Below are 15265 nucleotides of genomic sequence, written 5' to 3'. Positions count from 1 at the left end.
AGGGTTTAGGGCTGTTGTGCATAGGGTCGCTATGAGTCGGAAACGACTCGACGGCACATAACAACAACAACAACATACTCACATCCTTAGAGGGGTTATCCAACATTTCTGTTTCTTGACTCTGTACTTACAATAACATTCTCCATGCATCTTTGCTCCCAGTTCCCATGACCACACCTTGGAATCTGCCAACACTTAGAACTGCTTCAAGTCTGCACTAAACCAGAGTCTTCTGTTCAAGTATAATCTCTTTTTTGTTTTCCTTTTAATTTCCTTTTATTTCTATTTAAAAGTTTACAAATCATATTGGTTTCTCATTCAATCATTCATATACATTTTGTTTTATAATATTAATGAATTATAACAGCAATTTAACTAATTCGGACACTCTAGTGGCTTAGTGGTAAAGAGCTGCACCAACCCAAAAATATGATTCAAATCCACCAGTGCTCTCCAGGAGAAAGATGCGCAATCTCCTCCCATTTGATTTACAACCGCTGAAACTTGCTGGAAGGTCAGCTATGAGAAGGTTTCCATTCAACTGTACATAACAATAACAATGTAATTATAATGTCGATCAACCCCTTATACAATATACATATTGTCTTTAGCTTCACCCAATTTACCTATTTATTATTTTTTGTTGTTTACTTTCTCATTTCTAGTAGGATCCAAGAATGATTCTGAGTGTAGTGGTTTTAAACTTTGTCTTTTTGTGACTGACTTATGTCACTCTCCATAATTTTTCCTAGATACATCCATGCTGTACACTGTGTTACACAGTTCTTTACCATTTTTAGTGATGCACAATATTCCATTGTGTGCTTGCACCATAATTTCTTTAGCCATTTGTCTCCTAATGGATACCTGTGTTGCTTTCAATTCTTTGTTACTGTAAATGATGCTGCAATAAACACGCAAGTATGTTGGTTGATGTTGCAGTTCTTATTTCTTCAGGATACGAATTAGGAGCGTTGTCTAGCCATCTCTCTTATCCTTGTATCTGATATGCTGACCTATGTCCAATATAGGTTCAGTTTCAGAATTCACAATAAACTGATCACTGCAATAAAACAACATGAATTTTTAAAATTTTCCCCTGCTTACTAAAGTTATGCTTAACTACAGCTCAAGGAACTGAAGAACAACTTCAAACCTCGAGTTGCTACAATCAAGGATGCTTTAGACAGAATGTTAAATGATCCAGGAGATATCAAAAGAAGATGGAAGGAATATACTGAATCATTGTATTGAAAGGAATTGGCAGATACAAAAGAATTTAATGAAATAGCATTTGAGCCAGAGCCTATGGTGATGGAGGCAGAAGTTCAAGCTGCTTTGAAGGAAACAGCAAAAAATAAGGCCCCCGGAACAGATGGTATACCAACTGACATATTTCAGCTAACAGATGCTGGCGTGGATGTGCTCACCAAGTTGTGCCAAGAAGTCTGGAGAACAAACACTTGGCCAACTGACTGGAAGAGGCCTATATTTGTTCCCATCCCAAAGAAGGGCGACCCAATTGAGTGTGGAAACTATAGAACAATATCATTGATTTCACATGCAAGCAAGATTCTACTGAAGATTATCCAAAAACGACTGGAACAGAGCAGAGAACTGCCAGAAGTCCAGGCTGGATTTAGAAGGGGTCGTGGTACTAGGGATATTGTTGCTGATGTTAGATGGATCTTAGCTGAAAGCAGAGAATACCAGAAGAATGTCTATATGTGTTTCATTGATTATGCAAAGGCATTTGACTGTGTGGATCATAACAAACTGTGGCTGACTCTGAGAAGAATGGGAATCCTAGAACATTTAATCGTGCTAATGCGAAACCTATACTTGGACCAAGAGGGAGTCGTCAGAACAGAGCAGGGTAACACTGCATGGTTCAAAATTGGGAAGGGTGTACGCCAGGGATGTGTCCTGTCTCCATACCTTTTCAACCTGTATGCAGAGCAGATTATCCGAGAGGCTGGGCTCTATGAGAAGCGTGGCATTAGGATTGGTGGACGATCTATCAACAATCTGCGTTATGCAGATGATACAACCCGGCTCGCTGAAACTGAGGAGGACCTCATGCACTTACTGCAGAGGGTCAAGGACTGCACCCTTCAATATGGACTGAGGCTCAATGTCCAGAAGACAAAAATTCTCACCACTGGAGCAATAGGTAGCATCAGGATGGATGGTGAGGAGATTGAGATTGTTCACAGCTTCAGTTTGCTCGGCTCCGCGGTCAACACTCTTGGCACCAGTAGCCAGGAAATCAAAAAATGTATTGCGATGGGAAAGTCTGCGGTTAGGGACCTCTCTAAAGTACTCAAGAGCAACGGTGTCTCTGTTGAGACTAAGGTCTGCCTGATACAGGCCATGGTTTTTGCAATCACTTGTTATGCATCAGAGATTTGGACAATGACTAGGGAGGATAGAAGGAGGATTGACGCCTTTGAGCTGTGGTGCTGGAGAAGAGTACTGAATGTACCATGGACTGCCAAGAAAACAGATTCATCCAAGAGAGGGTTAAACCAGGCTGCTCCTTGGAGGCAAGGATTCTGGGGCTTTGCCTGACATACTTTGGACATGTTATAAGGAGAGACAGGTCTTTGGAGAGGGACATCATGCTGGGCAGAGTGGAGGGACTGTGCAGGAGGGGAAGACCCTCTATGAGGTGGATTGATTCAGTGACTGTGGTAATCGGGATGGGTGTGTCGGAGGCAATGAGATTGGCACAGGATAGAGCAGGGTTTAGGGCTGTTGTACATAGGGTCGCTATGAGTCGCAAACAACTCGACGGCACATAACACCAATAATAACACACTGTAGTATATTAGTTGTGCAACAGCATCATGAATGACAATGAAATAGTTTGAGAATTACCAACCAAAATGTGACAGACATGAAGTAAGCAGATGCAGCTGGAAAAAATCATGTGATACTTATTCAATGCAGAGTTGCCACAAATCTTAAATTTGTAAAAAAACTCAATTATCTGCAAAGCACAATAAAGTGAAGCACAATAAAATGAGATATGCCTGTATACCTTTTCTTCACTGGACTGTATATACTTTTTAATCTTCTCAGGCCTCTTGCTATATTCTCTTTCCTTAATATCTAGCTTAAATCCAAGTTCACCTTGTGGACTACCTACTATCTTAATAAAGTAAGTCTGTTGCGTTGGAGTATTGTGCATCACTAAAAATGATAAAGAACTTATGTAACACTGTACAACCATGGCTGCATCTAGAGTAAGTTATGGAGAGTGATGTAAGTCAATCACAAGAGGACAATCATAGCTTAAAACCACTATTACAAAAAGCTAAGAAACTCTGATCAGAACTATCTGAGATAGGAAGCCTGATCTGAGATAGGAAGCCTTCTCTAATACTAGTACCTAGTATTTGGACTTGAAGAGACTCCTAAACTCAAGAGATATTGGCCGTACCATAAGAAACTGGAAGCAGCATGAGGCATTTGGAATCACAGAAGTCCAGAAGGCTTGATAGAAGCACTATCATATCAAGGGCTGGACAGGGGCAGATAGGTGTTGAATGGTGTAAGTGGAAATAGAAGGATAAAAGGGAATGGAGCAGGAAAAGGGGTGGATCGAGCCACATGTGTCAATGGTGGGAACAAGACTGAATTTATTGGTTGTTTCTATACTTGGGGAAATGTTTTTAATCTCCTCCTTTCTATAAAATGCTTGTCTATCAGATACTGTGCTCAAATTAAGATACAACAGGAAAAAGGGTTGGCTATCCACTTCTCAAATAAAAGGCCTTCGAAAACCCTATGTACAGCAGAGCACACTTAGACTAGCATGTATGGCAACTGAGACTGAGCCCTCAAGTACGGAAACACTAAGCCACCAGAGTGTCCTAATCTTTAAGTCTCTTGTTCCTTTTATCACACCTTCTTGGGAAAGTCTCTACCCTGGATCAAACTGAAAGGAGCTCTGCTGGTCTAGTCTGTAAGGAGTTGTGCTGCTTATCCAGAGGCCACTCCCCTCTGGTGTTCTGAATCCATTAGAGGTTTCTCTATGAGAGAAAGGTGGGCAATTTCCTCATGTGATTTATAGCCTCATCAACTCAATAAAGGGTCAGCTCTGAGTCCGTTTCAACTTGATAGCAGTAGGCTTGAGTGTCTGAATGAATCTAAGTACCTGCTTTCTACCTGTCCATGAGCAAGGAGCCAAACCCTGCTAAAGAAGTCATAAAACGGAATTAATGTCATGAACCTCAACTGGACCCTAAATATTGTCAAGATATCCTACTGTATTGCTTAAATCAGATCATACATCCACTTTTTACTATAAGTATAGTAATTGAGCTCCAGATTGCACAAACTTTCCCAGCCCTGAAACTGGTTCTCAGCAAATGACACATCTCTTATTTCACACACACACAAAAAGTCTTTGGGTAGGAACTGCCTCAACTTGCAAACTTCACAGGAGGAAATGGTCTACAGCCACTAGTGAACTCAAACTGCTAACCTTTGGGTTAGCAGCCTAGCATAAAACACACCAGAGCTCCTTTATAAACAATTTAACCACAGTGCAAACTTTACTCATTAGAAACACTAGACAAACATTGAAAATTGTACCCAGCTGAACAAAACCATGCAGGAATAGCAAAATGCACACATGTACAACTAGTTAGTTGCATGGGTTGCTGTGTGTTACATGTCATATCCACCAACATCACAAATTAGACAGCCATGCTTCCACCATGTGTTTTCACTGTCCTCTGATTTTGGTAACTTTCTTTGCAAATTTCATATTTTATGAGCTGTAATCTTTCTGATGCCTATTTCTACAAGCAAACTTCAGGTCTTCTTCAAGGCTGTTGTTATGTGCCATCGAGTCGCCTGCTACTCATAGCGACCCTATGTACAACAGCCCTAAACTTTACTCTATCCTGTGCCAACTTTATTGTCTCTGACACACCTACCCCCATTTTCCCATTCACTGAATTAATCCATCTCACCAAGGGTCTTCCTCTCTTGCGCTGTTCCTCATCCCTCTCCAAGGACTGATCTTGCCTTGCAACATGTCCAAAGTATGTCAGACAAAGTTTCAGAATCCTTGCCTCCAAGGAGCAGCCTGGCTTCACCCTTTCCAGGATGAACTTGTTTGTTCTCCTGGCAGTCCATGGTATATTCAATATTATTCTCCAGCACCACAGCTCAAAGGCTCAGTTCTTCATAATCCCTAGTCATTGTCCAGCTTTCTGATGCATAGCAAGTAACTGAAAAGACCATGGTCTGTATAAGGAGTACTTTAGTCTCCAGACTGACATTGTTGCTCTTCAGTACTCTGGAGAGGTCTCTGACAGCAGACTTTCCCAATGCAATTAGTTTTTTAATATCCTGGCTGCTGGTACCAAGAGTGTTGACTACAGAGCCAAGCAAACTGAAGCTGTCAACAATCTCAATCTCTTGACCCTCTATCATGATGCTGCCAATCGTCCCAGTTTGTTTTCTTGATGTTGAGCTTCAATCCATATTGAAGGCTGCAGTCCTTGACCTTCTGCAGTAAGCTTTTCATTTATGTACTTCTTAAGCATCTAACATATATAAAAAAATTACTAAATTACTCTTTTTTTAATGCCACTGACATTTTAGTGTTTTTCTCCTTACCTTATTCTTGTATGATATTCTACAGTATATGGTTTTTAGAAACATATACATTGCATACTGTAAAAATAACTACAATTTAACAACTCTAGAATCAGTTTTGAAAACTCTATGAAGAAAGTCCAATTACACAGTTGTTTGGATGTTTTGTATGTTATTGTTTGATGCCAGCAAGTTGAGTACTACTCATAGCAACCTTATGAACAATAGATCTGAACCCTGCCCTATCCTGTGCCATCCTTATAATTTCTGACATACTTGAGCCCACTGGTACAGTTACTGTGTTTATCCACATCACTGAGGGTCTTCCGCTCCTTTACTGACCCTACCTGTTTCCAAGCTGATGTCTCCTTCCAAGGAATAGTCTTGCCTATCTACAAGTTCAAAGTATGAGAGAAGCACCTTCACCATCTTTGTTTCCAATGAGCATTCAGGGTACACTTTCTCCAAGACATATGTTTGTTCTTTTGGCAGTCCATAGGATATTCAGTATTCTTCCTCAACACCACAATTCAAAGGCATCAATTCTTCTTCTCTCATCCTTACTTACTGCCCAGCTCTCTGATGTATAGCAGGTGACTGAGAAGACTATGGCCTGCATCAGGCACACGTTAGGTTCCTAACTGACATCACTGCTATTAAGTATTTTGGAGAGGTCCTTGATGGCAGACTTATCCAAAGCAGTATGTCTCCTGGTTTCCTGACTGATGTGGTACCAAGGGTATTTGATGACTGTTGATTCAACAGTCAAGCAAGATGGAATCATTTATAGGTTCAATCTTTTCTCCATCTCTCATAATGCTGACTACTGGTCCTGTGGTGAGGATTTTCATTTTTCTAATGTTGGAGACGTAATCTATAACAAAGGCTATAGTTCTTAATCTTCTGCAGCAAGCGTTTCATGTCTTCCTCACTTTCAGCAAGTAGTACTGTGTCCTCTGCATAACACAAGTTGCTAATAAGTCTTCCTCAGATACTGATGCCACATTCTTCTACATAGATTCCAGCATCATGAATTATTCGCTCAGCATACAAACTGAATAGGTGTGGAGAAAGGAGAACACTTTGATGCACACCCTTCCTGATTTTAACCATGCCATGTTCACTTGCTCTGTCTGGACAAAAGCTTCTTGATGTAGGTATAGATTTCTCATGAGCACAATTAAGTGTCCTGGGATTCTGGAGAGTTAAGATACAGCACTGGAGGTAGAGTCCTCACACTGGAAGATACTCAAAACGAGGAAGAACAGCTGCAAACATCCACTAATAATTCAAACATGGAATATAAGAAATATGAATATACGAAAATTGGACACTGTCAAGAATACAAAGGTACTGGGAAGCCCTAGTGGCCTAGTTCCTCTAGTGTTCAGAGGGGGTTTTTCCAAAGGCCTATTATACTTCCTACTTTGTCTTAATCTGGGAGCTCTACCAAACCCTGTTTACCATGGGTAACCATATTTGACACAACATGGCACAGCTTTCAGTACACCAACTCCATAATGATGTCAGTACAGCAAACTGACAGACAAGTGCTCTACTACTTAGAATAATGTTCTGTTCAAACAAAATTAACAGCAACTATTTCACACAACAGGCTCTAAACTAGAGACTTAGCCAGGGCCCAAACAACTTTTAAATATGAAGGCCCACCCACCAGATTCTCAACAAGAGGCTTCCAGCCCACAGATGACTGTTAACTAAATCCAAATAACCCATCAGCTTACACTTGATTATTAACAAAATAAAAAATGACCAAATAATTTACACCTGACTTTCAATTAATTCAAAACAATCTACCCTTCAGAATCCAACTGCTTTACACTGGGACTGAAAATTAAGAACAGAATGTATCAGGGTTGTTTTCTCTCTATATACCTATTTAATTTGTATGCTGAGCAAATTATTTAAGAAGCTTGACTCTAAGAGGAGGAATGTGACATCAGGATTGGAGAGAAACTCATCAATGACCTGCGTTATGCAGATGACACAACCTTGCTTGCTCAAAGTGAGGAGGACTTGAAGCATTGTTGACGAGGATCAAGGAATACAGCCTTCGGTAAGGACTGCATCTCAATGTCAAGAAAACAAAGATTCTTACTACTGGACCAATAGGCAACATCATGAGGGATGGAGAGGAGACTGAAACTGTCAACAACATCATCTTGTTTGGATCCACAATTAACACCCTTAATACAAGCAGTCGGGAAATAAGGAGATGCACTGCACTGGGAAAATCTGCAGTTAGGGACCTCTCCAAATTCCTGAGGAATGATGGTGTCAGGGGACTAAGGTTCATGTGATTCAGACCACAGTCTTTCCATTTACTTGCTATGCATCTGAGAACTGTACAGTGAACAAGAATCAAAGAAGAATTGATGCTTTTGAGCTGTGGTGTTGGAAGAAGAGCACTGAGCACTCCATGGATGGCTAAAAGAACAAACAGGCATGTCTTGGAGAGGGTGCAACTGGAGTACTCTTTGGAGGCAAGAATGATGAGGCATCACCTCACAAACATGTTGCTAGGATGTGCTATTCCTTGGAGAAGGACATGATGCTAGGAAGAGTGGAGGGTCGGCAAAGGAGAAGAAGAGCCTTGACCAGGTAAACTGATTGGAACTGCTGCAATGGGCTCTTGTGTGTCAGGAAGTGTAGGGATGGCACAAAACAGAACAGGGTTCAGATCTTTTGTTCACAGGGTCGCTATGAGTTCTACTCGACTAGACAGCACCTAACAACAAGTGGCCTAGTGGTAAGGAGGTTTGCTGTCAACCCAACAGCACACGGTTTGAATCCACCAGCTGCTCTGTGGGAGAAAGATGAACAATCAATTCCTGGAGGGTTAGCTATGAGTTGGTTCGGACTTGATGGCACACAACCACAACAACTGTTACCAGTCTAATATAAGTAGCCATTATATTTTACATGAACTAGAGGAACGTTTTAAATCTGTGATTCTCTATTAGGGATTGTATTCCCTCCACTGCAACACACAAGTGCAGACTACTGAAAATGTATGGCAGGGAATTTTTAGTTGTCACAATGACTATGAGAAAGATATTACTGGCACTCAAACAGAGATGATACTATTTCAGCAATGCTGCCTACACAGTAATCTATTCTACAGTGATCTATCTCGAAATGCCAAATGTGGTCCTATTTAAAAAAATCACTTACTGGTTTCCCACTTTTACTATTAGTTCTCTACACTGTTCTCAGAGCCTTTCCAAAACACAAATCAGTTCAAGATCCTCCTATGTTTAATATTCTTCAATAGCTTCTCTTTATCCTATAGGCAAATAAAATTCAAGACTAGTCTGAGGTGTACAAACTCTAGCCTTCCTCTCTAGTCTCGTGCTACTCTCCTCTTCCCGTATTCACAAGCAGTCATTCTTTCAACAATGACTACATATCTACTGTGTGCCCGGAACTATCCCAAGAGTAGAGACAACACAGTGAACAAAAACCCAATACTCTGTCTTTCTAAAACCTACATCCTAATTCCATGAAGTTATCAGACTTCTCTTTTCCTGAGGGACTCTACCCACACTATTTATTTCCTTGTTGCAGTTGTTAAGTGCCACTGAGTTAACTGTGACTTACAGCAACCCTATGAACAACAGCTCAGAACCTTGCCCTAACCTACACCATCCTCATGCTCTCTGCTGTGTTCAAGACCACTGTTAACGCTACTTTCTCACTGATGCTGCATTGGAACTGAATCACAGCTGGCCTTGCAAGGGGTTTTCAGAGGCTATAAACTGCACAGGAGAAGGCTGCCCATTTATTCCCCATGGAGCTGCTGGAGGATTAGAACCAACCTTTTGTGAGTTGGCACTGAAACTTCCTATTCACCAGGCCACCAGAACTACCTCATTATTTCCTAGGCTCATTCAATTTCTACTCATCCTTCAAGCCTCAGCTTAGACATCCTTACTCAAGGAACCATTTTCTTTTTTTTTTTTTAAGGAACCATTTTCTGACCTCATCCTACAAAGTTAGATCCCTTTATTATAAATTCTTTTTTTTAATTTAGTTTCATTGCTGAACATTTTGTTCCCTCTCCTCACCCACCCCACCCCACAATGCAGCCCTTATTCCAGATTTGTGTCATACATCATGCCTAATCATGTATTTCTTTCAGATTGTTCTTCCCCTCCTGTTTTAACGCAGTGTTCATTATCTATCCACTCTTTTCTCATTCTCTCCCCAGCCCCCATGGCGGTCCTATTTTGTAACAGTGGTGTTATGCACTGTTAGTCCTTATGTCACTCAGTATAATGTCCTCCAGGCTCCCCCACATTGTGTAATGCTTTATTGTTTTTCAGTGCTGCATAATCTTTCATTGTGTGAATGTACCATAGTTTTTCTATCCATGTGTTGATGGGCACTTGGATTGCTTTCATCACTTTGCTATTGTGAATAACACAGCAATAAACATGGCTGTGCATATATCTATTTGGGTGGCAGCTCTGGTTTCTTTAGGGTATATTTGCAGTGGTGAATTGCTGGGTCAAATGGTATTTCTATTTCCAACTTTTTGAGAAAGCACCGGATGCTTTCCATAGTGGTTGCACCATTTTGCCTTCCAACTAGCAGTAAGAGTTCTAGTCTCTCCACAATCTTACCAGTGTTCATTGTTTGCTGCCCTGTTGAACTTTGCTATGATGAGATATTTCTTAGTTGACTGGATTTGCATCTCTCTGATAGCCAGGGATTTTGAACATTTCTTGATGTGTTTGTTTGCAATCTGAACTATCCATCTTCTTTGGTGAAGTGTCTATTTATAACCTGTACTAATTTTGTGATTAGGTTGTTTACCTTTTTCTTGTTGAGATGCCGAAGTAGTCTATAAATTTTAGATTTATGTCCCTTTTAAATAGGTGATTGCTAAATGGATTTCTCCCACTCTGTGGGTTTTCTTTTTACCCTGTTAGAGAAGTTTTTTGATGTGCATAAGGAGTTGATTCTTAGAAGGTCCCATTCATTTATTTTATTCTCTTCTAGTTTTAGGTCCTTTATTATAAATTCTTTATTCAGTTCCCTTCTTTTCTATTATCTCTCAGAGTTTACCACAGTACTAGGCACAAAGAAGACACTCAAATTGTTTTACTAAGGAGTATATATTATCCTAATATATGTGCATGTGTCCTCATACTTTATATATAAATATAAAAACACATTCATGTTTATAAATTTCTTCTCTTTCTGAAGCTGTTTAAATATATAACACATATAGTGGTAAGTTACATAAATATAGTCATTCACATGACTATATACATATGTGTATAGTCACACATATATATACATATGTGCAGGGAACTCTGGTGGCTTAGAAGTAAAGCGCTGTGCTGCCAACCTGAAGGTATGTAGTTCAAATACACCAGTTGTTCTGCAGAAGAAATGTCAATAGTCACTCCCTATGAGATTTAATGCCTCTGAAAACCCACTTGGGGACTGACTATGAGTCAGTTCTAACTCATTGGTACACAAGAACAAGAACATACGTAAGTGCACATGCATGTGTATATGTATTCTTCTAACCACCTCAGTGATAGTACGACCTCCTGCAGAGAGTTGGGAATATGGCCCCAAGCTCACTCTAAGCTGACAGTCCAATAAAACTAAAAGATCATGACATTCCAAATGTCAGCAAACACTGAACTGTTCCACTCTGCCACAGGGAAAGTAAATGGAGGCAAGAGATGCAGAAACCTGGCCATTGCAAAATTGCTCTAACTTTATGCAAGCCACAACACCTCAGGAGAAATGTTCAGGAGAGGGCAGATAAAGACATCTGTCTTCTTCTCAGAGCCAAGGCCAGAAATGTGTTAGGGAATAGGGATGGAGAATTCATTCTCAGTTGTTCACTAACTGTGCAGGTCTGCTCTGTTATGGTAGCTGAGTACCTGAGACAAAAAAGATGGAAGCAGGAAGGACAGTCGGGAGGGTACCCTATAGAGAGTCATGAACTAGGTCACTCAGGAGAAAATAAAGTATGGACTAAGGCTTCATACTCTTACAACTTTGGCAATAACCTTTCTGCCTTGTTTTTATCACTACTTTTTAAAGGAAGTAGGAGTCTAGAGAGGTTGCCACCTGCCCAATCTCAGCATAACAGTCAGAAAGATTGCCATGGTCTGGGCCTCCAGGGTCTTACGGCTTCAGTGTCTTGATGGCTGCTGCCAATGACAGGCTGACATCCAGAGCTTAGCTCTCTCCTGCTAGGCCCAGAATAGGATGGTCTGAGGCCTCATGAATGCCTCCAACATGTTGTGCCTAGAAGACTAAGATTAGAGGTTAGAAAATTTGTTTTTCCCAAGTCTTTAAAGAGGCAATCACAAAACCAACTAGAGAAAGAATCTACAGCTCAGGATAGCCACTTCCTACCCCCAAGCCTCATCCTTTGGGTTCAACATCATCAAGGTGGCCGTAAGTAGCAATCTTATCACATGGGTCGGCTGCCTTCTTGCCTTTCTGCCAAGAAACCTAGAGGCAGGAAGCTATCTATACACCAAAAAGTCTAGTGAACTTCACGGAGCAATTGTTCATGGTCAGCGCCTGCCTCGCCTGGCCGGGCCTTCACATTGCATTTGCAGAGGCCAGTAAGCAGCCTGAGATGTGCTCTGACAGCTGGCACATTGTCTTCCATGAGTGAAGAACTAGCCACATACACATGTGGAGTCCTGCCTAAAAAAAGGCCTCCATGGAGCTGGTTCTCAAAGATGTGAGTTAGTCAGCAATTATTCTCTGTGCACATACTCTTATACCTAGCCCTGGTCATGCCACTGGGGTTGCTGGGAGGGACCAGACTCAGTCTCTGGCTCCAAATGGACATGTCTGGAGGAAAATAGACATTGTCTCAGTTTCAACACTAGCAGCACTAATATCCAAAATGCTGGGGAGTCTCAGGCCAGAGAAAGACTGATGAAATTCTTAGCATGAGTGATACCTGAACCAAACCTTCAAGGCAAGAGAATATACATGATGAAGATGACTTGGTGATATTTCAGAGAGAGGGAAAGAGAGAGCTAAGGCTCAAACTCACAAGACAAAGGTTAGCTGCTGCTCAGGTGAACAGGATCAGCAGCAGAGTCGAAATACAATCAAACTAGAGTATAAAGGACCTGTACACAGGCAAAGGCAAAGGGGTTCACAAATGCTACCCCAAAGAATGGTTACCTTAGAACAAAGTCCAAGGTCATTCTCGTGTGGCATAAATGCTTACAAAATGTCGTCTTCTACTGCTCCTTGGCATACCACCATCGCTCCCACCTCAACACACACCAAAACCATGATGCTTTCATTGCCTAGAAAGCATTCTCTGGTCTTCATAACTATATCATAGCTCGTCGTTCTTAAACGGCCCCTTCAATTTTACATCTTCAAGATACTAACACCCTTTTCCCCTGTAATGACCTTGCTCTTCTGAGTTCTATGGGAGTCACTCCCCATACCTACAGAAAGTTTTCCCTTCTCTAATCCTACAGGGAGTCACTAAGCTGACTGTGGCATGAGGTTCCTGAGGCTGTTCCAGGGCTGTTGCCCTTAAATCAGAATGATTTATGAGAGTAACTCTCCTCAGCACACTGGCGTCTGGGAATAAGAATCTTTTTAAAGCAAGAATCTAAGGAGTCTCCTTTCTGTCTGCTTATCTAAGAAGTATGGTACTTGTTAGGAAAGTAGAGCTTGCTGGGTGATGTATTTTCTGCTAGAGCTCTCATGACTTAGTGGCAAGGAGTTGCACTGCCAACCTAAAGGTACACAGTTCAAACCCACCAGCGGCTCTGTGGAAGAAAGACAAGCAATCTCCTCTTATGTGACTTACTGCCTCTGAAAACCTGCTGGAGGATCAGCTATGGGTTGGTTCCAACTTGACAGTACAAAACAACAGCCCTATATGGGGTCGTTTCTGGCCCCCAGGCCACTAGGTGCTGGGTGCTACAACAATGTCAGGCCCCTGTCTCAAAATCCAAATGTGACTGGGCTCCAGTCTCCATGCTCTTTCTTCAGATGAGCAAGGAAGACCCTCCTGGGGATAGGCAGGACCAGATCAGCTTGACTGAACTCCACCTCACAACCAGAGGGTGACAACTAGGTCTGACCAAGAGGGTCAGAGGCCACAATTCAGATCACCTCAAAAGAGGATACCTTCCCAGAGGCTCAGCCACTGCATATATTTCCTAGAGGCAATTCAGCTCTAAGTGAGAATGAAAAACAAACAAACAAATAAAAAAAACCAAACCCAACCAAAAAAAGCAAAGCCAACAATCAAAAGAGAGCACCAAAAACACCTCCTAGGCTGTGACCTCTCAGAATGCCTGGGTGTTCACCCAGCAGCCTAGAACTCAAGCAGCTCCCCATCCCTATAATAACCATTACCTTCTACATAGGGAAGAAGAATAAGAAACACTGTAAGTAGAGATTTCTATCCTTCCCATATTTCTGTTCCCTTCCTTCTTTCCCTTTCCCCTTTTGAACCTTTATGCACATCTTACTAATTATCTTTCTACTTTTACAATAATGGTCTTATGCAGTATTTGTCCTTCTGAGACCGAATTCATTCAATGCAAATGAAGCAGTGTATAAAACATGATGTACATGAATAGAACACAATGTTTTAAAAGTATTGTATGCGAACCAATAAACAAAAACAAAAGAATAGAAAGAACAAGGGAACAGAGATGAGAAAAGCAAGAAAAGGGACATAACAGGTACAGAAGAACCCAAAGAAAGCACCCCATGGGGTTCAAACACAATACCTTTTTCAGATTAATCCACTGCTTGAAGTAATCTGCTACTGGCAAGCCCAAATACTGGCACTGGCCTGGGAGCCTACAACAAAGGAGAGAGAACAAGTTGAGCACCTGTGTCCCAAGTATGGTATGGGAAGCTAGCAAATCTAACACTCTATTGGATAAACAGACTTTAAGAGACCAACACACTTGTAAAGGGTTTCACTCACTCAGGAAAAGGCATCCAGCACCCTGAACACTGGGGTCCAGAGACAACCCTCAAATGCAAATGTGACAACCTAGAGATTCTATTCAAAATAATGTCAACAAGTACTATTTTATGAAGGCCTATATTATGCTAAGGACTGTTACTTAGATTTCACGTTTAATTCCCAAAGTGAATTACACTATGGGGTAGGTATTGTTATTGACATTTTAAAGATAAGAAAATGAGATTCAGAGTTCCAAAGGATTACTTTAGGTTCCACAGCTAAGAAAATTATACTGCCAAGGATGATCCCAAGGTTGCAGAAGTCCAAAAGTGATACTCTTTGCAACGCATCCGTTTTGTATTGTTGTTTTGTTACAACAAAAAGGCAGAAGACGACAGGAAGAGAGAATAAGTACACGACATACAGAGAGCTGAGCAGGGGTTTAAGCTCACATTTAGTCTTTTAGTTAAAGACACTTTACAGGTAAAATGTACAAATGTCTCACCCCTTAAGCTGATGATATAGTTTCACCCATACAAATCCTTTCAACCAAACATTCTTTTGATACCTAGGCATCATGTGTAATGAACCAGGTTGCTAATCAAAAAGATGGCAGTCTGAATCCACTAGCTGTTCCATGAGAGAAAAATGGCCTGTCTCCTCTTGTAAAGATGTACAGCCTTG

The 15265-nt window shown here is 41.2% G+C and overlaps 1 protein-coding gene across 1 annotated transcript in view; it reads right to left on the bottom strand.

Moving 5' to 3' along the window:
* Nucleotides 1–15265, bottom strand: part of ERI3 (ERI1 exoribonuclease family member 3) — a 176826-nt gene that overhangs the window by 82308 nt on the left and 79253 nt on the right. Inside the window, exon 7 of the mRNA XM_006899009.1 lies at nt 14397–14469. Coding sequence (XP_006899071.1) covers nt 14397–14469 — 73 coding nt within the window. The remainder of the gene's footprint in view (nt 1–14396; nt 14470–15265) is intronic.

This window comes from Elephantulus edwardii, unplaced genomic scaffold, assembly GCF_000299155.1.
Source record: "Elephantulus edwardii isolate Elephantulus edwardi_28Jun2011 unplaced genomic scaffold, EleEdw1.0 scaffold00243, whole genome shotgun sequence".
Classification (NCBI taxonomy): Eukaryota; Metazoa; Chordata; class Mammalia; order Macroscelidea; family Macroscelididae; genus Elephantulus; species Elephantulus edwardii.
The sequence above is the reverse complement of the archived record's forward strand: the minus strand, read 5'-3'. Positions and strand labels throughout refer to the sequence as shown.